Below are 23996 nucleotides of genomic sequence, written 5' to 3' on the forward strand. Positions count from 1 at the left end.
TCAAATGTGGTGCACAGGAGCGCTTTTAACCACATACACTCTTATTGCACATGCTCAATAAATCAGAAAGGACTAACACTCCACTGTATCAGCAACTACATTACTGAGTTGAACAGGAAATCCTTGCTCCTTTGATGTATTATGTTCATTTCTAGTGGTGAAAAAATAAGAACAAATTTCTTATACCGCCGACCACCAGCAGCCTCACACCGCAAACTTTATTCAAGGGCACATTTAGAGCTCTTCCTGGGGAATTTAAAATAAAAATCCTCTTTGATCAGACATCAGAAGAAGGCCTTGCAATCGGCTTGACCGTGAGACCACTGGACGTCATCCAGCTGCTGCAACTGGGTCACTGCAATTTGTTGGATATTCCTGCTCAAAGTGACCCCGCCCATGATAATGCAGCCGCAGCACCAAGAATCAATTTGCAGCAAGACAACGTACCAGCCCTCCCACTCCCACTCCACCCAACACCACCACTACCTTTTGCTATTCACCACGTGTCATGCTTTATCCGTCGCCTCATCCTTCAATGGCAGCATATAATTGTTCCACCGGTGGCAGGCTTTAATTATTCACATGATGCCAAGGCTCAGGCGGTGGCAGCTATCACCTCATCCATCACCAAGAACTATTGCGCTGCCAATCTACAAATGCACTGTCTTTCTAGCTCTGTGGCCAGCCCATGTGTGTGTGGCATGCGTGATAAACATCTCAGCAAACTGCTGATGCTGGTCTTCATTATTCTCAGATGGGCCAGAGATTAACGGAGAGAAATGGAGAGTGATCCTCTGCTCGCAGTTGCACTGCAACAGAGACTGCAGTGTATTTTGCAGCTTAGAGACCGGGCAAAGCATTTGTCAAGAGGTAGTAACCCTGCACACAACTTTACAGATAATCTGAGTTGCACCAATTGTGCTTTCGTGGAGGATTTCTGATCCCAGGTTGTTGCAAAGCTAAGTCCTGAGGATACTGGTTTTAATCAATTCTAATTTATTTAAAGAACTATGTCATCACCATAAGCATAAATGTTTATTCTGATAATTTATTTTGCTTTTTCGTAATGCACTTAATGAGACGTTCGTTTGAATTTGCACTCACATTCTTTCTGTTCCATAGCTGCGGTAGTCCACTGCCGCCGAGACAGCCACAATGAGTGCTGGCACGCCGTACCCAACCAGGTAGAAGTATCGTCGGCGTGAGTGCTCGCTCTCGAACACCTCCACCAGCATAATGTAAAGCTGCACCCCCTCGAGGAACATCCATGTAAAGGCTGCCAGGAAGAAGAAGTGGAGCAGGGCAGCGAAAACGGCGCATGCAATCTGGGAAGGTTTAACGGCAACAGAAATGATGTGACACAGGGGGATGGGGGGAAAGCAAAAAGACAGATTTGATCGTTATTGTATTCAGTCTTGACTTTTTACAATAGTCAGTCAAGAATAATAAAAATTTTATCCTAAAATAATTAAACGGCAAAATGAGTCATCCAAGTAACTCCACTCAGCAGCATTTCCTGACCTCCTTGAGTCAGCATTTCTCACAATTAAAATGGCGATGCTTTGTTTGGCGGAAGCCATTGGATTGTTGCCTGTGGTGACTGGCAGTAGAACACTGCAGCCCATGAGTTCTTGTTTGCTGTAGCTGGCATGGATGTAAGAGAAATATGAAGAAGTGGAAGTCTGTTGTCCAAGAGCCATTTAGGACAACAACATAAACCAGGTGCAGGTTCATAATGTGGTTACATACTTTTTGAGCTCGAAGTGAATACAGCAGAAAGCCCTCTCCTCATGTCTGCTCACGCACTTACATGGATTGATCCAATTATTGGCACGGTTGGACATAACTAGAGTATTTTGTTACTGGAATGGATTCAGTTTAATAACCAAGAGGTTGAGTGGACATTAATTGCAGTCCATGAAAGTGATTCAACTGCTGGGCTGTGAGTCATACACATAAAACATTATGGGAGGAAAAGGCCATGAAGCATTATCTTTAACTTCACAGGAAGTTAGCTTTGCGGCTAAACGACAGTCTGTAGTTTTTACCTTCTGACAGTAATTATGCTCCAACAGGAAAATATAGATCTGTTTAGATTGACTAAGGCCTAAAAAATTAAAGGTGTACAATTTCTTATCTTTGACATTTCCATTTATAATCATTTAAAAGTTGTAAAATGCTTCATAGAGGATAATAAGCAATAAAGGTTAGTCTTGCATATGATCACAAAGACTGCTGGCTATGTGTATTCCAGACATAAGCATGGATTGTCAGCCTTACTAATATCCAAAAAGGGCAGGACACTGTAGAAGGAAAAGGTGAATTCTAGGAGTAGAATTTTTTAAATGAGGTTTTCTCCAATATATAACACTTCAGCAGATAATTCTCTTGACTTCTTCATTCAAAACAAATCCAGATTAATTTGTCCCAGAAGTAAAAGACAACTGCTGGTCCAAGAGGTTCCACGACTAATGTGGATTTTTACCACCTTAAACAACTGCCATCTTAGATCCAATGTTAATTTCTGGAGTTTCTAATTGTCACTGCGTTTCATTCAGGTGTTTATTGAAATAGAAGTTGATGATTATTTGCACAGGAAATAGAGAATGGGGCTGGTGTGCCACCAATAAGCTTCCTGTCTGAAACACATGCTGACAGTCTAATATGCATTAAGGCTGTTATTATAATAAAAACACTGTAAAGCTTACTGCCTTACTTTTCTATTGGTAATTGCTCTGTAAGCACATTGATTCTATGCATGGATTGGAACTTGCATTGAAATGATCATCGAGGGTCTCTGCTAAAAAAAAAAATCAGACTATTCCAGTTTAACCTGCTTCTCTATTTCCCATTACTTTTCTGAATTCTCTTGGTCAGTCTTCTCACATACAGGCTCACGTGTTAGCTAACATCTAATGATTTTTAATGTGAGAGAGGATAAACAAAAAACAACAGAAAAATACAAATGGACCTAAAAAGAACTCTTAAGTGATATCTCTGTTAGTGTGAATGGCTGGAACCAAAAGCAAAACTTTACCTTGAGTGTTGTATTACAGCTGACAAACTATGTCTCAGATGTGGCTGATTTAGCTCAAAAGTTTGGCTTGTAAGTTTACATTTCATGAAATTGCTATGACATTTCTGATATTGAGTTGCTTTGAGTTGCCAGCCTTTTTGACAAACTGATTATACTAAAAGAGAAATCCAAGAAAAGTATCTACAAGAGGTAACATAATAACTGCTTAAAAGCTTTTAAAATGAAAAAAAAAATAATAATAATAAAAATGGAATTGTCTCTTTGAAGTCCTTTGCAAAGCTCAAAGTATTAAATGACTCCCCAATTTTCTGCTCTCTGAGTATTGAGTGTACACTCCTGAAAATGACTGCACTGACAGCGTGTTCTCACCTGTTACCTCAGTTGAGCTCTACCAGAAAAGAAATTGCACCCAAACTCCAGTCATTACACAAGAAGGGGGATTGTGCTTCTAATCCAGATTGGCCTGAAGTAGGTGAAAAAGTAAATTTTTGCCAAAGGTTGCTGTGGGGTTGAAGGTGTTCCATATAAATGTGATCTATCAGTAAGCGAGTTGGACGTTGTTGTTGTGAGAGTCTTCAAGTAAACTTTGAACCATGTGTGCACTTCTGCACGTCTATGGGAAGCAGATCCCGTTTAATAGATGCCTCTCGGTTCCTTTTTTCTCAGTATTTCTTTTCAGTGAGCCAAACAGAAGCGAAATAGTCCAGGGCCACTGACACTCAGCGGGGAGCCCCACTCTCAGCACAGCACGACACAAAAGGTTATAGCTCTTCCCAAAACATTTCAGGTTGGAAGACTCAAGATGGTGGACACACTTAGGGGGGAGATTCATTTTGACAGACATACACCTTCTGTCTGACACTGTGAAATAACTGAATTGCAGCGAACAACAGCAAAGTGCAAGGGCTTGTGTATATATCGGCAATATTTTCCTTTGGGAATTACATTTTACTTTATTTAATTTTGGCAGAAAGTAATTAAACCTGAGCTGAAAAACACATGGGAGTGAAATGAGGTTGAAATTTGCGTTCTTCCTAACTTCAAATTTAAACATATATATACAATATCAATATTATTTTTATGACTCTATAAACTCAGTGTGTAGGAATGTTATGGTCAACACAATTTCAATTATTGCAATATAATTACAATCCAATTTGCTGTAAATGTATATTATTCTGAATCTCTTTTTTTCAGAATTTGAGCTCTAGATAATTATAAATAAATACTTTTAGTTTGGTTTGGGCTGACTGTTTCTTGTTTTGCATTTCTTGTTCTTATAAGCTACATCGGTGCACATTTGACTGCATATTAAGCAGGGTTTTTTTTCCAATTCTACAAAATATTTCCCAATCATATGTAGTCCAATTTGAGTCCCTAACCCAACTAACCAAACGGGCTCTTGATAAAAACAGGATTAAGTGCAATTCTGCAAAACTAAAATTGTAGTTTGAATATGAATGTCTCTTTTCTCCACAAGAAAAACACTAAGTAAATGTATAAAAAAGATTTGTCACAATTCTGGGTTGCATGGGTTTTGGGATACATATGTGTTTGTGTATTTAGATTACTTATTTGTTTTCCAAATTCTCTGTGTATTTTACAGCCAGTTCTCCCAGCTCCTAAATGGAGCTTCAGTTCCTTGTGTTGCCTGATTCTAATCAACTACATTCCCTACCCTCCATCTCTCTTTTGTATCAATATTTCTCCGGGAGACAGTTCCTCATATTCTCCTGCTAAAGTTCTATATTCCACCAGTCTGTTTTCATGTGTTTCATGTGCTTTATTATTTCTGGCTTCATCTCTGAACGTTTTTTATTTTTCTCATTTCTTAAGTCAACTTAACTTCCACCTCGGTGTCTCCTACCTGCTTTTGGGTTCACCATTTTATGAGGTCATTTAAAAGTTTTACCAACATTATTTATTTCTTGGAAGTAAAAAAAGTTCCAAGTATAATTTTAGTAAATCCATAGTTAAACTAAACACTGTATTTAACCGGAGTCAACTGATGATAGCTTCAAATAAACTGGATAAAAGTGTAATAAGGCCAAAATGAATAAGTTCATGGTACAATCCTTTGAAATTAAATATTAAAAAGATCATTGCATTTCATCTGATGGACAGCAATTCCCCTGTTATTCTTACCGGCTGGTCCCCCCGGTTGATCCCCACCAGGAACAGGGACTCTGCTATGAACAAGCTAATGCACAGGTTCTTATGGATGGTGTTACGGTCGCTCTGGAGGCCTCGGAAGAAGCAGAAGGTGAAGAGGCTGATGAGCAGACACACCAGAGAAAGCAGGATGCCCACCCATGTAATGACATCCAGGAGCATTTCGTGAACAGGGTCTGTGTTCTGCAGAGAAATGAGAACAGAAGTTGCTCAGCAGCGTCAAGAGGAAATGGAAAATACAATTCTTCTATTTGTAATCCAAATAAGATGTCCAGAGATTAGGTAAAGAAAGAAGAAACAGCAGTTTCAGGATATATCTTTTATTTATGGAACAGACAAAAACAAGCAATTGTGGGAGTAAAGAAATAACCATGAAATGGAAACAATGCTCAAGCTTTTATTTTCAGGATTGCTTTCTAGCGGGAAAGTGGAGCCACTCACCGCTCCAATACAGAAGTACACGGAGCCACAGGTGGCAGATATGAATCATGAATTAGTCAGTGTGAATCAATTTAAAATGGCCCCCTGTTGTTTCATTTTGGTCAGGTAACAAAGTGAAACAAAGTGAGCCGCCCAATAGGCCACAGGTGTCTAAGACCAGCACAACACGAATCCAATCAAACTGTAACATGGGCAATATCGTTCACCGTTTGCCTTTGGGTAATTTTCTCTTTACGGATTGTCATTTGGAGCCAAGGACAGTTTTGGCCACAAAAACGACTTTTTGTTGAAAATAAATGTGTTGTGTTCAGGGAAAGATAAGATTCCCCATTGCTTCTGCTTCAACCACAACAAAGTGTTTCTATCCATTAATGGAAGACAGGTGGACTTTGAAAGCAGAAAAGGAAAATATTTAGAGAGTGATAGCAAAAAGACAAAATATTACTGATTTGGGCCAAGACACTTCAAGATGAGCACCACCAGAGTGACTTCTGAAACTTCTACAGATTGGCGTTTGTAAGGGCTAATTATGAGCATGTATGTTCATGTTTAACCTCTAAACATTACTAAAAAACAAAACAAAAAACAATGAGACATAAATTTCCAGTTAAAAAGAAATATTAAAAGCCCAAAATAAAATCTGAATGAAATCTTCTGACAGCTTTACAAAATATTCAGTGTCATAACTTAAAATATCTGTCACCAGTGGGAAAAAAATGGTATAACATCTGCTTTCTATATGGAAATATTATGATCAACCGTAACGATTTTGTCATTGGTCTTATTTCTTAGAGAGACTTTTTTTCAAGATTGGGAAATGTGCAAAACTTGGAAATTGGTGATTAATATTACATGAACCATTCATCCTTCTTTTGAGTAAATGTATAAATGAAGATCACACCAATAATACTTCAAATTGGGCAAATGATATACGTACACCCAGGAAGAGCAAACATTTATGGTGACAAGAAGTGTAAAGCAGTACATAGAGAAGATGTAAAATAATTCCTACTCAGTTATATAGGCTGTTGGCTTATTTTACTTTATATTTATATATAAATTTATAATTCCTCGAAATTATAAGTTGTGCTTGCAGTTTTTGGAACGAGTAAACAAAAATAATAGTGTTATGAAAAACCCCAAGCAAATATTTGCATACATTGAAGAATAGGCCTACAAGAAATGCTAATATATCTCCACAAACAAGCATATCTTTAAATCACATTTCAACCACCCTCAGCATTATTTCAGCAGAAGAAGAAGAAAAAAAAAAAGTTACTGCGAGTTTTGCACAAAGCCTTGTTATAAGGGAGCAGAGCTAACGCTTGCAGAGAGAGGAACAGATGCTGATCATTAACAGGCTCTGGTATAATAACAGCCGCAGTGCTCCTTTAGTCTTGGGAGAGCGGTCTTTTGATTTTCCTGCCTGATGAGCCGTTGTGTATACGTTGGAGGGATGGCAATATGTTGTACAGAGCTGGCATCTGGGAGTGAATGTGCATTGGATGTCTGCGCGCCATACTTTAGATGAGGGGCTATGCGCGAGGTGGCAACACATGTCAGTGTTCGGGCTTGGATCTGATGGGTTGTGTTGTGTATGAGACGCACTGGTCCACTCTTAGCCTGCTGCTTGATAGTGACATTGATGCAGTGGGTGGTACTAGTCGTGGCGCATTGAGAGGGGGACTCGGAGTCCTCTTGGGCTGTTCTGTGGCTGCAGGCTCTATCCATCTCCATCTCACCTCCGATTGAAGAGGGGGTCAGAGAAAGAGACGACGAAGGGGAAAGAGAGAGAGAAAAAAAAGAGTATGACAGGGAGTGTATCTACACCTGGGTGATGGATTTACCGTGGAATGATTTCTTTGTTCTAAGAGGTGGATAATGCCTCTGCAACAGCAGACACAATGTCTCAACTGAAAAGGTTCCTTTTATGAGAGGCTTTCCCCAGCCAGGATGGCAAATGATGGGATCTGTAGAGCTTCTGCACCTATTTTTAAACTGACAAACCTCTGCAAAGGAAATGTCTGCGAGGGTCTCTAAAGTGGGCGGAAGTAGTTCACTCTACTGATTCGGTCTCAGTGTCACAAGCGCTGTCCTATCTTACAGCGCCAATACTATTTGTGGAGACCTGCAAAAGTATTCATGCAATTTTTTTTCAGATTTGATCATGTTTAGGATTTTATGTGACAGTCCAACATAAAGGACTGAAAAGTGTGCAGAGGAAGAAAAGAGAGTAGATCATTTTAATTGGGCTGAAATGCATGCCACACTTTTCAGATTTTTATTTGTAATAAAAATAAAAAATACGGTTCAGAACAATGCACTCCTGTGTTTTATTATATTAAAAAAATCCAATAAAATCCTTTAAGTACTGTAGTAGCATGTCAAAATAGGGGGGAAAGTCTAAGACACTGCTTTCTCTTGCTTCCCAGGAAACGCATATTTTTCAAGCAGCAGACAAGGTCTAATGAGATTTGAAAAATCTTTGCCCCTATCTGCTGGTGGACTGCATAAAATACGTTTTCTGAGTACCTGATGTAGATACTAACAAGAAAGGGAAAGAAAGAACTTGGCAATAAGCCTCGTGCATTGCACATTGATCATTCTGGGCAGCTCATTGAAGCCTGATATAGTATCATATGCACTTAATTATCATAACATCCTATTTCTAAAGCCAAAAAGTCCTGACAAAGTTCTATGAAATGTAAAAAAGCCAAAGACCTGAACAGAGAATCAATACCTCAAAGAACCACTCCCAGCATGGGGGCCACAGAGCCAATCCAATTAAAATGCATAAATCTCACTGTGTGCCTCCACAGTCGGTCTTTGACTCATGAAATACTGTCAGGCGGGGCAGACTGTTGCGCTAAAGGGTAGTTGCCCACTGCAAGGAGTCATGTGACAAATCCACCTAAGGTATGGGACCAGGAATTTATGAGCTTCATGGAGACGTGGAACAGTTGCAGAGAGGGCGCTCGATTCAGGGGTGCTTGCAAATTTGTCACGTTTAAAAGGGCTCGGAGAAAGACTACAGCTTGCATGGTGGGAGTTGGCATTCGGCTCATGCACGTAATGTCACACTGTGTTCTAAGACACTGTCTCTACCACTCTTATGCCATGGCTTTTAAGGTAGATGTATCTTGAACAATTGCTTTTGGCGTGTGTGTACATAAACTAAAAAGTTATATCATGAAATAGAAAATTAACCTTGACTGCCCTCGTAGTTACTGTCTGATTGGGAGACAGTGATTAATGTGACCCAGATTTCAGCCATTTCATCATCCGAAAGGACGTGTCATTATTTTGTAGCTGCTAGTGCATTAAAAATGGTGTCACCTAACAGTAGTTCAGTACCTCCCTGCAATCTCCCTTAAGATGTTTTTTAGTGGGTGAAAAACAGGCCGTAGATCTGCAATAAAATGGTATATATATTTTATATTTTATAAAAAAAAAAAAAAAAAAAATCATGAGCAAGCATTGCAAACAAAACCCCAAAATGTGAGAGAAGAAAAGCAAAAATGCTGCACCCCGGGGAAGCCAGACAGAGCAACCAGCAAAAAGTAGATAAGAGTATCTGAGCTAAAAGCATATACAGAAGAGAAACTGATGACTGGGATTTCTAACGAGGTGAGACTAACTGAGTAAAAACACTGTCACCACGGCAAGGAACAGAGGCACTGATGGAAACTAACAAGCTGAACACAATAAAAGTTACAGAACAAATACAGAAACCATGACGACAAAATATTAACTCAATATTACTCATGAAAATAACAGAGCAAAACAGCAAAAATGGCTTTACTAATATGTATTAAACACAGAAGTCAAATAAAGTATTATTTGTGCCAGTGAAACCAGGAAAATTTACTGAAACGCACAATAAATTTAAACCTAATTCTGATGACAACACTACTTAACAATGTTAGACCTTTATGTTGTGTTCAAGTTGAAAAAAGAAGGGTTTCAATGTATTCTTAAAAGCTCATACTTAAATGTTTGTCACTGCTTGTAAATTTCTGACTAATGCTGTAGTTCACATCTAAAATGCGTTTCTTCATAATCTCAGTTTCTACTTGCAGTTCTGATGAATTTCAAGTCTTCTGTAGCCTTAAGAAATTGCATTGTTGCTTGTCATTTAGGTGTAACAAAAATGACAAAAGTAGTCACAATGAAAATACAAGCAACTGCATTTGCACTCCTTTAATTTCTAAAGCAAATGTAAAAAAAAGTTGGACTCATCTTCTTCATCAGGTATTATACAAAGGTCAAATCATTTGACTAGAATGGTTCATATGAGGTCCAAGTTCATCGCTGTTGTTAGATCTCAGCCTCCTAATATGAGGTTGAGTGGAGTGAGCTCACTCTTCAAAGATTTTAACCGTACTAAATGGCTCCAGGCGAAGTGATGAGACATTTTAATACTGTAATCACTTGCGCGCTTGAAAAAGTCACTTTAAAGTACACCCACTCATATCATTCCCTTCAAATAGAAATCTGCAATCATTCAAAGTACCAGAGACAAAACCCCCCCAAAAATCATATCCTGCATGCAGCCGACTTCTGCTTTCAACTTTTGTTTGTTTGACCACCTGCGTCTCCCTGCTGAGACTGAAAGATCAGACGGAGGCATTTGTCGTTCTGGTTTGAATGTCCAAGACGTCAGTTGTAAATCAGACAGAAGTGAAAGCACTCTGTGCCGTTGTAATGGTCCTTCATAATACAGTATCCATTATGGTAGTTAAAGATCTCTAATACTAAATGTAGCTGTTATGAAGAGCTCACACAAGATATGCATAAGAACAAAATGGACAAAGTTGCCTCAGGGGTCAGAGTTTTAGACTGAAATATTGCAAAGGCCTTCATAGGAGAGTTATTTTAATAAAAGACCAGGTACAGGTCAGAATTTTCTCTGGCTGCATGTAGTGTAAATTAAAACACCCACATAGTATATTGCTGTGAGCAGTCAGTGTGCTATGCATGACAATCTAAGCAGAAAAGATACCAAGTTTCTTGTTTTGGCTATTCTTAGTACATTATCCATGATATTGAACATAATATTTTGTTAAATAAACCACTTATTTACGCTCATGTTTATAAATTTAAAATAGAATTGAAAAGTTCATTTATTTCAGTAACTCACTTCTTTAAGTGACACACATTATATAGAATAATTACACTCAGCCTGATGGTTTATTTCTATTTAAGAGTATTACATCAGACCAACAAAAAGCATCTTTGATACAGAAATGTGGGATTAATGGAAAGTATTTAGAATACCTGCTTAAAATTGCTATTTTGTCTTTTATTCAGACAAATGAGCTTCAAAGGAACACATTCTAATCTAATAATTATGACTAAGAGGAGCGTTGAACAGCTTTAATCCACCAAGGTAGCACAGTTTTTGTCACACACCAGAACTATGCAAAACAATTTAATCCACCGATGTTGCTTAATGTATTTTGCGTATTTTTGGTGACCTTGAGTGAGGAGGAAGGGGCCTCAGACTAAAATGTGCTATTAAATTAATTCATGTATTGGTTCAAATAGAGAAATGTTTCATTTTTAAATATCTGATGGAATATTTTTTAGATTCTGCAAGGTGTGAGATTGGTTTGCACAATATTTTTCCAAATTTGATGGCATAATAAGATGCCCAGGTCCACATATGTTAGCAAAACACACATGCTTATTGATGGGTGTTCAAAATTTGTCACAACTGTACTTAACTAATAAGAAAAAATCAACTGTGATAAAATGAGTTATTTATAGGAAAACGACAGGAGGAAGCAACAAAATAGTAATGTGAAGGTAAAAAAATGTTGGTAAACATTGTTAAATATATTTTACTCAGAGCTTTATTCATATATTATGATGCTCTGGCAACAGGAAGAGGTTCCACCACGTTTTTCTCCTACTAAGTTAGTTTTAATAGTCACCACAGTGAACCCATTGGATTTTGCATCATTAAAATACTTCTGTAGGATAAAATGTCTGTGATGACAATGTAGAGATTGTTTTGGATTCTCCAATCTCTATGGAATATATGGGAACACTGAATGCTCTCATAATTTGATGTTAAAGCTGTGGCACTACAGAAAAGTTCACCAACAGGAAAATCTTTCAACATGTTGGTCAATTTTTCCTCATTTGCCACAAAAGTTATCACCCCATGAAACAAGATTGATAATGACTGTAATACTGGACTCAGTCCAGAGTGAAAAAAAAGCAATTACAACTTTTCAAATAAATAAACAATGCTAAAAGATAATTGGTAGCTCTGAGGGTTATGAGTAATAACAATGCAGTAGCTGAACTTGCTGTTTTCTGCTGCCATGGATACAAAAAAAACCGATAGCCTCTTCGGTTCATAAGATTTCTTTATCTGGCACTATTTCCAAGAAACACAGACGCATACATCTATTTTCTCTCCATTCGCTGTGCTTTTAGATCAAGCATGGTGACAGTTTGTCAAATAAAAAGCCTCCAAAGCCCCCATTTAGTGGCAGTTTCCTATGAGCTGTCTTTTATAACGACAAGGTAGAAAAGATAACGAAATAGAAAAGACAAGAAGGGAAAAATATCACTCAGAATTGGGGTGCAACCACTGTCCACTTTTCTCTGGTGAATGTAGTGGCACAAGCTAGCGAGGCTTTTCAAAATGTTGGGGGGATTGGCTTAACTCAAAGAGCTCTTTTACTGCTTCCCCCTATTTTTTTTGCCCTGCTCTGCTTTCATCGTGTGAAGGCTCCCATTCTTCATCGCTGCCTCACTATTCCAGACTCGACTTCAGCCCTGCAGGGAGCTTAGTGGGTCCAGAAGTCATGCTGCTGAGTGACAAACAGTGGCTCTTTGCAGCCGCCCCACCCACAAGGAGAACAGAGGGTTTTGCGGGTACTGGGAAGGAAGATTGCATGCATATTATTTTGTCTTTTATTTGTGCATAGTTTTGAGAGAAAGACAATCGAAAGAGACAAAAAAGCCAGATTGGAGAGAAGACAGGTAAAAAAAAAAACAACAACAACAAAAAAACAAGGCCAGTGATTTTGTGGACTGGGGCCAGGTGGGACATCTCTCACAGAGAGTATCTCTTTTTCTCCAATTGATTCAGAAAAGATGCCCTGGTGAGACAGATGCCATGACAGATCCAATAGGCTGCTCTGCTCCATCAGCGGTTGAGCTCTTCAAATCTCCAGTGACAAAAACAATTAAGTCATCTGTCCATGTGAGATTAGAAATTCCCCCATGACCAATGACTTTCTTTGCTTTTTCCACCTAATTTATCCACTCAGATATATTTACAATCAACCTCTCTGACATTTTACACTTTTCACTTGATGGAAACTGCATGTGAGCTTCACTTCTATCAAAGAAAGAGTCTTTAACAGTATGTTGCAAGGTAGCCTACTTCTCAAACATTTTCTCATGTTAGAAGCTGTATTTTATTGGGATTATTTGTAGTAAATCGACACAAAGTAGCACATAATTATAAAGTGAAAGTAAATGATAAAAGGTTTTTAATTTTCACCACAAAAAACTGGTGTGGTGTGCACAGGGATTCAGCCCCCATTAATGAAGGATAATGTGTCGCCAAAAATGCTAAGAAATGTTTTTATTTGACTTTGTAAGTGTACCGTATTTGCAAGCACAGATCCTACTCTTCCATTCTAAGAGTCATCTAAAAAGTCTCCATCGCCTCCTACTCTACAGAAATGTTGCGACACCACGTCGCCTTAAAAATGTAGCCTTCAGAGGTAAGAAAGAGCGGCAATGGGTTAAACTGGATTCCGCCAAAAATCTTGAGAACAAAATGGCAGAAAAAAAGCACCAGATGAATATGTCACTTTTTTCACAAACAAAACAAGGTAGCAAAAAAAGTTAACTTTTGAGATTTTCTCTGAAAATTAGTCACTACCTTGTTTCTTGAAATTGGCAAGAGAAAGGAAGGCTGCTTTTCTCTGCTTCCTGTGTTTATAACAAGCTGATTGTCACCTATGTTCACACCTGAATTTCACAGGAAAAATAGCTCTTAAACAACCTGAAACACACACCATTCTTGTCCAGACGTTCATCCATCCATCCATCCATCCATCTTCTTCCGCTTATCCGAGGTCGGGTCGCGGGGGTAGCAGCTTCAGAAGGGAGGCCCAGACTTCCCTCTCCCCAGCCACTTCTTCTAGCTCCTCCGGGGGAATCCCGAGGCGTTCCCAGGCCAGCCGAGAGACATAGTCCCTCCAGCGTGTCCTGGGTCTTCCCCGGGGCCTCCTCCCGGTGGGACGTGCCCGGAACACCTCACCAGGGAGGCGTCTAGGAGGCATCCTGACCAGATGCCCGAGCCACCTCAACTGGCTCCTCTCGATGTGAAGGAGCAGCGGCTCTACTCTGAGTCCCTCCCGGATGACTGAGCTTCTCACCCTATCTCTAAGGGAGAGCCCAGCCACCCTACGGAGAAAACCCATTTCGGCCGCTTGTATCCGCGATCTCGTTCTTTCGGTCATGACCCAAAGCTCATGACCATAGATGAGGGTGGGAACGTAGATCGACCGGTAAATCGAGAGCTTCGCTTTTTGGCTCAGCTCTCTCTTCACCACGACGGACCGGTACAGCGCCCGCTTGACAGCAGACGCTGCGCCAATCCGCCTGTCGATCTCCCGCTCCCTTCTTCCCCCATTCGTGAACAAGATCCCGAGATACTTAAACTCCTCCACTTGGGGCAGGACACCCCCCCTGACCCGGAGAAGGCACTCTACCCTTTTCCGGCTCAAGACCATGGCCTCGGATTTGGAGGCACTGATCCTCATCCCGGCCGCGTCACACTCGGCTGCGAACCGCTCCAGCGAGAGCTGCAGATCACGATCTGATGAAGCCAAAAGGACCACATCGTCTGCAAAAAGCAGAGATGAGATCCTAAGGCCACCAAATCGGATCCCCTCAACACCTTGGCTGCGCCTAGAAATTCTGTCCATGAAAGTGATGAACAGAATCGGTGACAAAGGGCAGCCCTGGCGGAGTCCAACTCTCACCGGAAACGAGCCCGACTTACTGCCGGCAATGCGGACCAGACTCTGACACCGGTCATACAGGGACCTGACAGCCCGTATCAAAGGGCCCGGTACCCCATACTCCCGGAGAACCCCCCACAGGGCTCCCCGAGGGACACGGTCGAACGCCTTCTCCAGGTCCACAAAACACATGTAGACTGGTTGGGCGAACTCCCATGCACCCTCCAGGACCCTGCCGAGGGTGTAGAGCTGGTCCAGCGTTCCACGACCAGGACGAAAACCACACTGCTCTTCCTGAATCCGAGGTTCGACTATCCGACGGACCCTCCTCTCCAGGACCCCTGAATAGACCTTGCCAGGGAGGCTTAAGAGTGTGACCCCTCTATAATTGGAGCACACCCTCCGGTCCCCCTTTTTGAACAGGGGGACCACCACCCCAGTCTGCCATGCCGCTTCGCCCGCCGGTACCCATCAGCTGCTTCCGGAGTCCCACAGGCCAAAAAGGCCCGATAGGACTCCTTCTTCAGCCTGACGGCATCCCTCACCGAAGGTGTCCACCAGCGGGTTCGAGGGTTGCCGCCGCGACAGGCACCGACAACCTTGCGGCCACAGCTCCGATCGGCCGCCTCGACAATGGAGGCACGGAACACGGTCCACTCAGACTCCATGTCCCCCACCTCCCCCGGGACGTGTTCGAAGTTTTGCCGGAGATGGGAGTTAAAGCTCCGTCTCACAGGGGATTCCGCCAGACGTTCCCAGCAGACCCTCACAACACGTTTGGGCCTGCCAGGTCTGACCGGCTTTCGCCCCCACCACCGGAGCCAACTCACCACCAGGTAGTGGTCAGTGGACAGCTCCGCACCTCTCTTCACCCGAGTGTCCAAGACATACGGCCGCAGATCCGATGAAACGATGACAAAGTCGATCATCGAACTGCGGCCTAGGGTGTCCTGGTGCCAAGTGCACATATGGACACCCTTATGCTTGAACATGGTGTTCGTTATGGACAATCCATGGCGAGCACAGAAGTCCAGCAACAGAACACCGCTCGAGTTCAGGTCGGGCGGGCCGTTCCTCCCAACCACGCCCCTCCAGGTCTCACTGTCATTGCCCACGTGAGCGTTGAAGTCCCCCAGCAGAACAAGGGAGTCCCCAGGAGGAGCACTCTCCAGTACCCCCTCTAAGGACTCCAAAAAGGGTGGGTAATCTGAACTGTCGTTCGGCCCGTAAGCACAAACGACAGTCAGAACCCGTCCCCCCACCCGTAGGCGGAGGGATGCTACCCTCTCGTTCACCGGGGTAAACCCCAACGTACAGGCGCCGAGATGGGGAGCAACAAGTATGCCCACTCCTGCCCGACGCCTCTCACCTTGGGCAACTCCAGAGTGGAAGTATGTCCAGCCCCTCTCAAGGAGACTGGTTCCAGAACCAGAGCCGTGCGTCGAGGTGAGACCGACTATTTCTAGCCGGAACCTCTCGACCTCACGCACTAGCTCCGGCTCCTTCCCCACCAGAGAGGTGACATTCCACGTCCCAAGAGCCAGTTTCTGCAACCGAGGATCGGACCGCCAGGGTCCCCTCCCTCTGCTGCCACCCATCCCACACTGCACCCGACCCCTTTGGCCCCTCCCACGGGTGGTGGGCCCATGGGAGGGGGGGCCCATGTTTCCTCTTCGGGCTGAGCCCGGCCGGGCTCCATGGGTAAAAGCCCGGCCACCAGACGCTCGCCATCGTGCCCCCCCTCCAGGCCTGGCTCCAGAGTGGGGCCCCGGTGACCCGCGTCCGGGCGAGGGAACACCAAGTCCAAAGTTTTCCTTCATCATTGGGGTCTTTGGGCTGCTCTTTGTCTGGTCCCTCACCTAGGACCTGTCTGCCTTGGGTGACCCTACCAGGGGCATGAAGCCCCAGACAGCATAGCTCCTAGGATCATTGGGACACTCAAACCCCTCCACCACGATAAGGTGGCAGCCCATGGAGGAGAGTCCAGACGTTTTCTTCCTTTAATTAACAACACTCCGTCACACATTTTGCAATGCAGGACTTGTAGCTACTTTTTTTGCACTTCAAACAAAGACGGAGAAGCTGCCCCCACTAATCCTCCGTTGACCAATAATATCTATCAATCAATCAATCAATCAATCAAATTTTATTTGTATAGCACATTTCAGCAGCAAGGCATTTCAAAGTGCTTTACATCATTACAAACACAGAAACACAATGCAACATAGAATCAAAAACAAAGCATTAAGTCAAGTAATAGTAGACTTTCTGAAGAGACTAACTTAAAATGAAGCTTTTTGCTTGATCCTACCTTCTATGTTGCATACAAAAAACAGGGGCCCTGCACATTTTCATATTTTTCCAAGTAAAAATTAAATATTTTTCTCAGGGCTTTATAATATGTTTAAAAACTAAAATGCTAAAGTTTACTATGAAGTTACAAAAAATATATATTTCTACTCTAGCATTAACTTTAAATATGGAACCTGGAAAAACCGACGCTAGAAGACGGGAGATAAGAAGGAGAGAAGTAAGGAAAGACGAGGAATGAGGACAAGAAAAAAAGAAACGAAAAAGGAAGAAACACAAGGAATGAAGACAGGAAGTAAGGCACGGATAAAAGAAAGATGGAAAGGCACAGGGTGAAAGACAAAAGGAAACAATGGGGAAAAGAAAGGATCAGGGTCGGGAAAAGGGACGGAAACAAATAAGCAAAGACAGAAGGACAAAAGAAAGGGAAAGAAAAGGAAGGACACAAGGAAAGAAAAAAATAGAGAAAGGACAGACAGGATGAAAGAAGAACTCAAGGTTTAAAAGGATGGCAAAGAAAGTAAAGAAGGAAGGAAATGGAGAAAGGAAGGAGTGGAAAGTAGGACACAAAAGAGAAAAGAAATGTAAGAATAACTTGTGGAGGAAATAAGGTTAGGACACATGAAAAGAAGTTGGGTACAATGAGGAAAGGTCAGGAGACAAGAAAAAAAGAATAAATGCCTTAGAGGAAAAAAAGGGCATGAGGGGGAAAGGAAAGCTACACATTATCACCTCCCTAAAATATCGACCTAAGTGCCAAAAGTGATTTAATTTGCCTAAAACAACTTTTGGAAAGAAAGAGGTGGTGTTTTTTTTTTGCCAAAATCACTTTTGGCAAAATAATGACTTAGGCCATTCTTTTAGGATGGTGATGAGATGTAGGCCAGGAAGAAAAGAAGAAGGAACGGCATAAAATGACAGCAAACAAATTTTTGACCATGGGATAGAGAATAAAGTCTGGAGTTATTATTTATTATATGTAGATTTTTTTTCTCTTTCTCCATTCTTATCCAGATTGGAAAAATACTAAAATCAAAATTTATACTTTTCTAGACAACGTAGGAACCTTGTTTTAGGGATAGAAACTTTAAACACCCCCCAAATGCTTTACCTTAACATCAACATGGGCCATCAGGACTGCAAAATTGGTGAGATGAGTACAAGAACATGTGGTGTGTGTCCTGTTGGTGCTCAGCAAGCGGCAGTCCTGCGTCGACCAGTAACCGATCATGGTGCGCTTGGAGTAACTCCAGAACGAGCAGTTGGGGTTGAAGTTTTCCTCAGACTGCTGTTGGACAAAGAAAGAAATAATAATAAATGAGCAGAATCAACATGCCCACTCACTGTTTGAAACGCAGGTGTCTGAAAGTAATCACACCAGATTCATGTTTGGTTTCTTTTGTTTGCACAATAAAAATCCACCAAAAAAGAAAAAAAAAAAGATTAATTTATCCCCACTGCATTTCGCATCCATTCTGACTGAATAGCAGGTGCCTTCGCTGTCAGGAAGCATCAAGCAGCCTCATGCCTGTTTTTCATTGTGTTTTTTGACCTTTCTCTTTAACTCTCGCTGCATGACAATGGACTGTCCCACTGTTTAATAGGCACCGCAGCCGTCTGTGCTGGGCTGCTGCCCTAATGACAAGCGAGCCTCCCTGCTATCTTGCTCGCCATTTTATAAAAGTCATCCACAACACAACGGCGTAATAACACAACAAAATGTAAGTGCTGATAAATAGATGCACTGAGAGTCGTTCCCTCTCGAGTCCAATTGTCCTTTGCACTGTAGCTGCAGAAATAAAGCAAGTACACCCACCTTTTCTTTAGTGACTCTCAGCACTCAAGGTTAAACATATCTCCCTTTGTACTGTAAACGTTGTGACTATCTGAGGTTTTTATTTTCTCCTGGTTTCACTTTTGTTCTATGGTAATTAGTCTAATAAGGTTTATCCTCTGTGAATGCAAGTTTTCCACTGATTGCATTTACCCTTCACACGTTCAACACCTTGTGAAAACTACTTCACTGCAAGGAGATAGGATGACCCTCCGTCACCATTAATGGCTTTAATTGGGCCCGTTAAATGGGAAGGCAGGGAAGCGAAACAATAACTAGAGGACACATAATCATCCCCGAAGACCAGCAGACCAAAACCTCATGGTTAAACAGGAAGGCAGCAGGATAGTAAACCACCCCAAGACACAGCCATACCCAATGATGCTAAATATGAACATTAATTACATCTAATTTGGAGTGGAAGCCAATATTGCATGTAAGCTACCTGCTTAGCGACAGCATAAGTTAGTAAGATTTAACATTAATTTAGGATTGTAATCAAATGTCAAAAGCTATTTATACTTATTTATAGCCACATTTCTGCTTTTGTTGCCTTTTAAAAAAATTCTGCTCACACTGATTAAAGTTAGCACCAAATTTACACCAGATATTCTGGCTAAATTCACACACTCAGTCAATTAGCAAAATTTAACAAACTATGATCATTTAATCATAGGGAGGCGGGTCTTAGTGCTTGTCAATTACAATCTCGTATGGCATTGCTCACCAGCCTCCCGCCTTGCTCTCTACTGCTACAGCTTTTCCCCATCAGCAGATACTGTTGTGAATGCTACGCTTGTTAGCATGGGCACCGATGACTGTGGATGAATGGGTTCCCTGTGCCTGTAAGTTGTTTCTCTGCCATAAGCCCATTTAGCAGTGAGTATGTGACATTGAGTGACGGCATTAAGACCCTCCTCCTGGCTCTGATTGGTTGTTTTTGGTCGGGAGCGGTGTATTTCGTAAGACCGCAATAATAGGAGATCACTCTTTTCACAGATTATCTGTCTCATACCATGCTGTGTCTACATGGTGACAGTTAAAACAATGTAAAAAACATATTTTTCTTTTATAAAAGTTAGTTACAGCACCTTTGATAATAGTTGTTCACTATGTTGTATTGATGATGAACTGTACATTTAATGACTAAAACTGGCGTAAACAAGTAAAAGGATCATTCTACTCGTCTTTGGGATTTATATCTTGTTTTATTTAATTTTGTCTTTTGATTAATTTATATTTACATGTTGGAAATACTTGATCAATCTAAAATCAGTTTTGTGAAATGCAACACATTGTCAAAATCTAAAGATTATCCAAAAAAAAAAAAAGTTATTGCCATATTTCCACACCTTATCTTGGGTACACATTAGGGTCCCTTTTATCTGTTCTGTCTAACATCCAGATTTTGCTGCATCTAATAAGGCTTACTTAACTAACTAAGAAATGTTAGGATATTCTGATTACTAAGTGAATGCGCGTATAAGAAAGTTGTATGCACAATATCTACCTTATGATTGTGTCTTCATATGTTTCTGTCTAAAAAAAAATAAAAATGTAGCTACACTTTCTTGGTACATTTCTGTTTTACAAGCTGTGTGAGGGTTAGCAAAAGGGCAGCATCTTATTAAAATTACTTGATCCCTGCATAAAGAGACTGGAAACGTACCCCAACATCAGACTAATAGTAAAATTAGTCTTGGAATTACAATTTTCTTCTAGGGCAGGTGAGTCAGAGCAACAGCTGCTCTGACATCATCCCCCTGACATTTTCCCACCATTTAATTTTAACATCCTTGAGCTATAGTCCTTTTACTCATCGTCATCCTTCTGCTCTCTTCTCATTTTTCTGCTGCTGTATGCATTCTTTCAACACACAAAACCACTGCTGCTGCTCTCTTATGGCTGTTCAACAACTCAGATAATCGCTGAAGGCGCTGTTTGTAGACAAAACAGGGGTATTTTGAGGGTGGTAGAGTGTGGAGAAGAAAATGGAGTCAGGAGGGAGAAGTCATGGCGCCCCACGATGACTAAGCAGCCTCTAGTGAGGCTGAATGCGGCTGATATTTGCTCACAAGATCAAGCTGGTGTTCAAGCCAATGAACAACAGCGTGCCTCCCTCGTGAGCAACGTCGTTTGTGGCAATTTAATATGTCACACCTACCCATGAATAAGACATTTTCATATTTACTTATTTTTACTGTCTTAAGAAGGGATTTACACATTTACGATGCGCTTCAGGGAGAGAGAAAATGATGATGAAAGGTTCTATCAAGAAGGCGCCAAAGTAAGTGTGCTCTCTGTGTAAACAAATGGAAAGAGACAAAGAGCACATTAAATGCCGAGGCGCTGACATCTAAGTAAAAACAAATCCCTCTCCCCTCAGGTCCAAACACACGCAGACACAGATACAGGACGAGAAAATTACCTGCAGATGCCTGATGGTAAAAATGACAGGGTCAGAGAGATAGACTTTGTTAGAGTCCTTGTTGATGGCAGCTGTGATAACGGCAGAGTTGACAATCACGGAGTAATTGGTAGCCAGAGCTTCGCTGCCCAACTTCATACTGGCGTTCTCCGTGGAAAGGTAAACGCCGATGTGTTTGTACAGGACAAACGCTATTCGAATTTCACCTGCAAGAGAAAAGTTACCATAAATATTTCACAAAGGATGAACTGCAGTGTTTACGTCTGTGCAAGTATTTCCTCAAGATTCCTGTCTGCTCTGTTCCCTTTTTAGTAGTGAGAACATGAAGGGATGCTTTAGTTCTTTGCAGGGTTGTTTTAAATTACAAAACTAAAACCTCTTTTGGTCAAAAAACAGTTGCTACTGCCTGAGGTTTTTTAATTTCCTGCCACTTTGAAAATATATGGAGCAGAGTTTCAGGTGCAGGAACAAACAGAGTTCTATTAAATCTGTTCTTTGTCAGTTTATAAACTTTAACTTTCTGGTCCAGGGTTGAAATCCCAATATAAGGAGTTTCTGCATTAATCTTTTTTCTTGAATAAACTCAACAGTTGGGGTTTATGTCAGGCCAGTGAAGTGGCCAGCTACTTTGATATCATTTTCATTAAACCCAACATTAAGCTTTAAGCGGCTTCATAATGTTTGTAAACAGAGGGAAGTATGAAGTGCTGACTTTGGATTTGATCAAATACAATGGACAAACACCAGGAGATGACACAGTCATCTCAACACAGAGGTTTTTTTTCTGAGGTTAGTGCATGAATTTTTAGGACTTTTTTCTTCCACTGAACTTTTCATAAATATACTTCAATACACACTCTACACACCAAACTCATTTAGCAGTGACCTTTTGTGGCTCACACTCTTTGTGAAGCATGTCAGAGACCATCTTCCCTGTAATTATGTAGGCAATATCATCACATATTTATATAAAATATTCTTTTTTATTTGTCTGATTTGATAATACATATAAATTCTAATTATGTCATTCACGGTTTACACCACCTTTAACTGACATATGCATTTTACATATTGGAATAACACTAAGATTGACAACAGCAGAATGAACAATAAAATGTTTCCTTATTTAAAACTTAAAAAAAAGGAATCACTCAAAACCTTTCTGAGAAAAAAGAGAAACTTCAACAAATCACCAAACATTTCTTCAAATTTAACATTAAAAGGATGTCTCCAAGCATTCTTCAAAAGCATCAGTAAATATGTTTTCTTCAATTTTTTCTTGTTAATAATTTCCTTCTCTCTCTTTGCCTCCATCTTCGCCTCCTGCGATTTTTACGTTTGAGCACAGATATCAAAGGAAAGCCCCCTCCCGCTGCGATCGAGATCACTCACTCCAATGAAAAGGGAAACAATTTGGGTGCCGTAGCCCTGGATGATGGAGGAATGTTCGCTACCCTGCTGTCCTGATCTACCTGTGCACGGCTGGACACAGACACAGGCGTCCAGCTGAGAGACAGCCAGCACTGCTACGCCCTCTGTCCTGATTTGATTGAGCTGGCAGTATCTGCACAAGGAGAGCGCTTAGGTATTGTTTTTAACTCAACCTTGTTTAGAGTGTAAAGGACAGGTTTATAAATACATGTAATGCAGAATGCTGCTGAAATACCAAGGAAATAACAAGAAACTAAAAGATGTTAGAAATAAAATTACTGGAAAGCAAAGAAACAATATGATGTCATAATCAAAGTGTTGCAAACCCTATTTCCGCTATACTTTGTTCATTTAGTCCTGTGAATTGTCCTCTAGCTGAAGTTGCACAATAGAAATCCAAACTTATGCACACCAGTGGAAAATCTGACATGTTACCGTTTCTCCCGTGCTGCTTTAGTGTGTTGGCTGACAGGTGGATTGAGTTGCCTTGCCCTCCAGTTTGTGGAAACTTCAGATCAGGCAAATTCCCATCTGTGCTCATCCTCGCCACCTCCAGCTCTGCATGCAAGCAGAAGAAACCCGACAAAACTTTGAGGAATCAATAAAAGCCTGAGGTTCCTCTGAGAACACAGAGGTCATGTCCTTTCAAATTTGTGGATTTCACAGTTAAAATTGATATTTTGAAGACAAACTTTAGACTCCCAGAGGTAATTTGAGTGATTATGAGCTAAAACAAGCAGTCACATACATTCCTCATGTTTAATCATGCCGTTTAGACACTTCTTTTATTAAGTTTGGAATGAAAAATACTGGGAAATAATTTTGTTGTCTGTTAGCAAGTTCCATCTCAATTGCACACATTTTATAGCTATTTGCAACCTTCTGGTATAAAAGGTTGCATCACAAGCTTTTATAAATATCCAGTATTTGACTGGATATTTGAGCCCATTTATCAGAATTGATAGAAATAAAAGATTAAGCTCCAGGGGCTTTCTGGATGATAGTGGCAGTATCATGCTTCACAACTGTTTAGCTATCAGAGATACTAGTACATTCATTCTACGCAAAGTAGAGTTAAGAAAAACAAAGAAAGAAAACCTTCAAATATCAACTTTACCTCAAATCCACATCTAGATGGTTACAACCAGCACATAACTGAGTATTTATGTCGCAAAATGATTCAAAGCATTTGTGGTTGAGATGGAACTTGCTCAGGGAATTTTATACATACATTTCTCGGTGTACTTGTGTATTTTTTAACCTATATGTAAAATTTTTAATTATAGAAAAGAGCCAATCTCCAAAAAGTTACAAAAAGTCATAGCTATGCACCTTTAACATTTA

General features: G+C 41.0%; 1 protein-coding gene across 13 annotated transcripts in view; it reads right to left on the reverse strand.

Moving 5' to 3' along the window:
* LOC116732730 (adhesion G protein-coupled receptor L3) overlaps positions 1-23996 on the reverse strand; it is a 279903-nt gene that overhangs the window by 33612 nt on the left and 222295 nt on the right. For all 13 annotated transcript variants that reach the window (XM_032583083.1, XM_032583084.1, XM_032583075.1 and 10 more), the window contains 5 exons: positions 23088-23210; positions 21222-21427; positions 18071-18247; positions 5183-5392; positions 1105-1325 (listed from right to left, as the gene is read on the reverse strand). In XM_032583083.1, the coding sequence (XP_032438974.1) occupies positions 1105-1325; positions 5183-5392; positions 18071-18247; positions 21222-21427; positions 23088-23210 (937 nt within the window). The remainder of the gene's footprint in view (positions 1-1104; positions 1326-5182; positions 5393-18070; positions 18248-21221; positions 21428-23087; positions 23211-23996) is intronic.

The sequence above is a fragment of the Xiphophorus hellerii genome, chromosome 14 (assembly GCF_003331165.1).
Source record: "Xiphophorus hellerii strain 12219 chromosome 14, Xiphophorus_hellerii-4.1, whole genome shotgun sequence".
NCBI classification, from domain to species: Eukaryota; Metazoa; Chordata; class Actinopteri; order Cyprinodontiformes; family Poeciliidae; genus Xiphophorus; species Xiphophorus hellerii.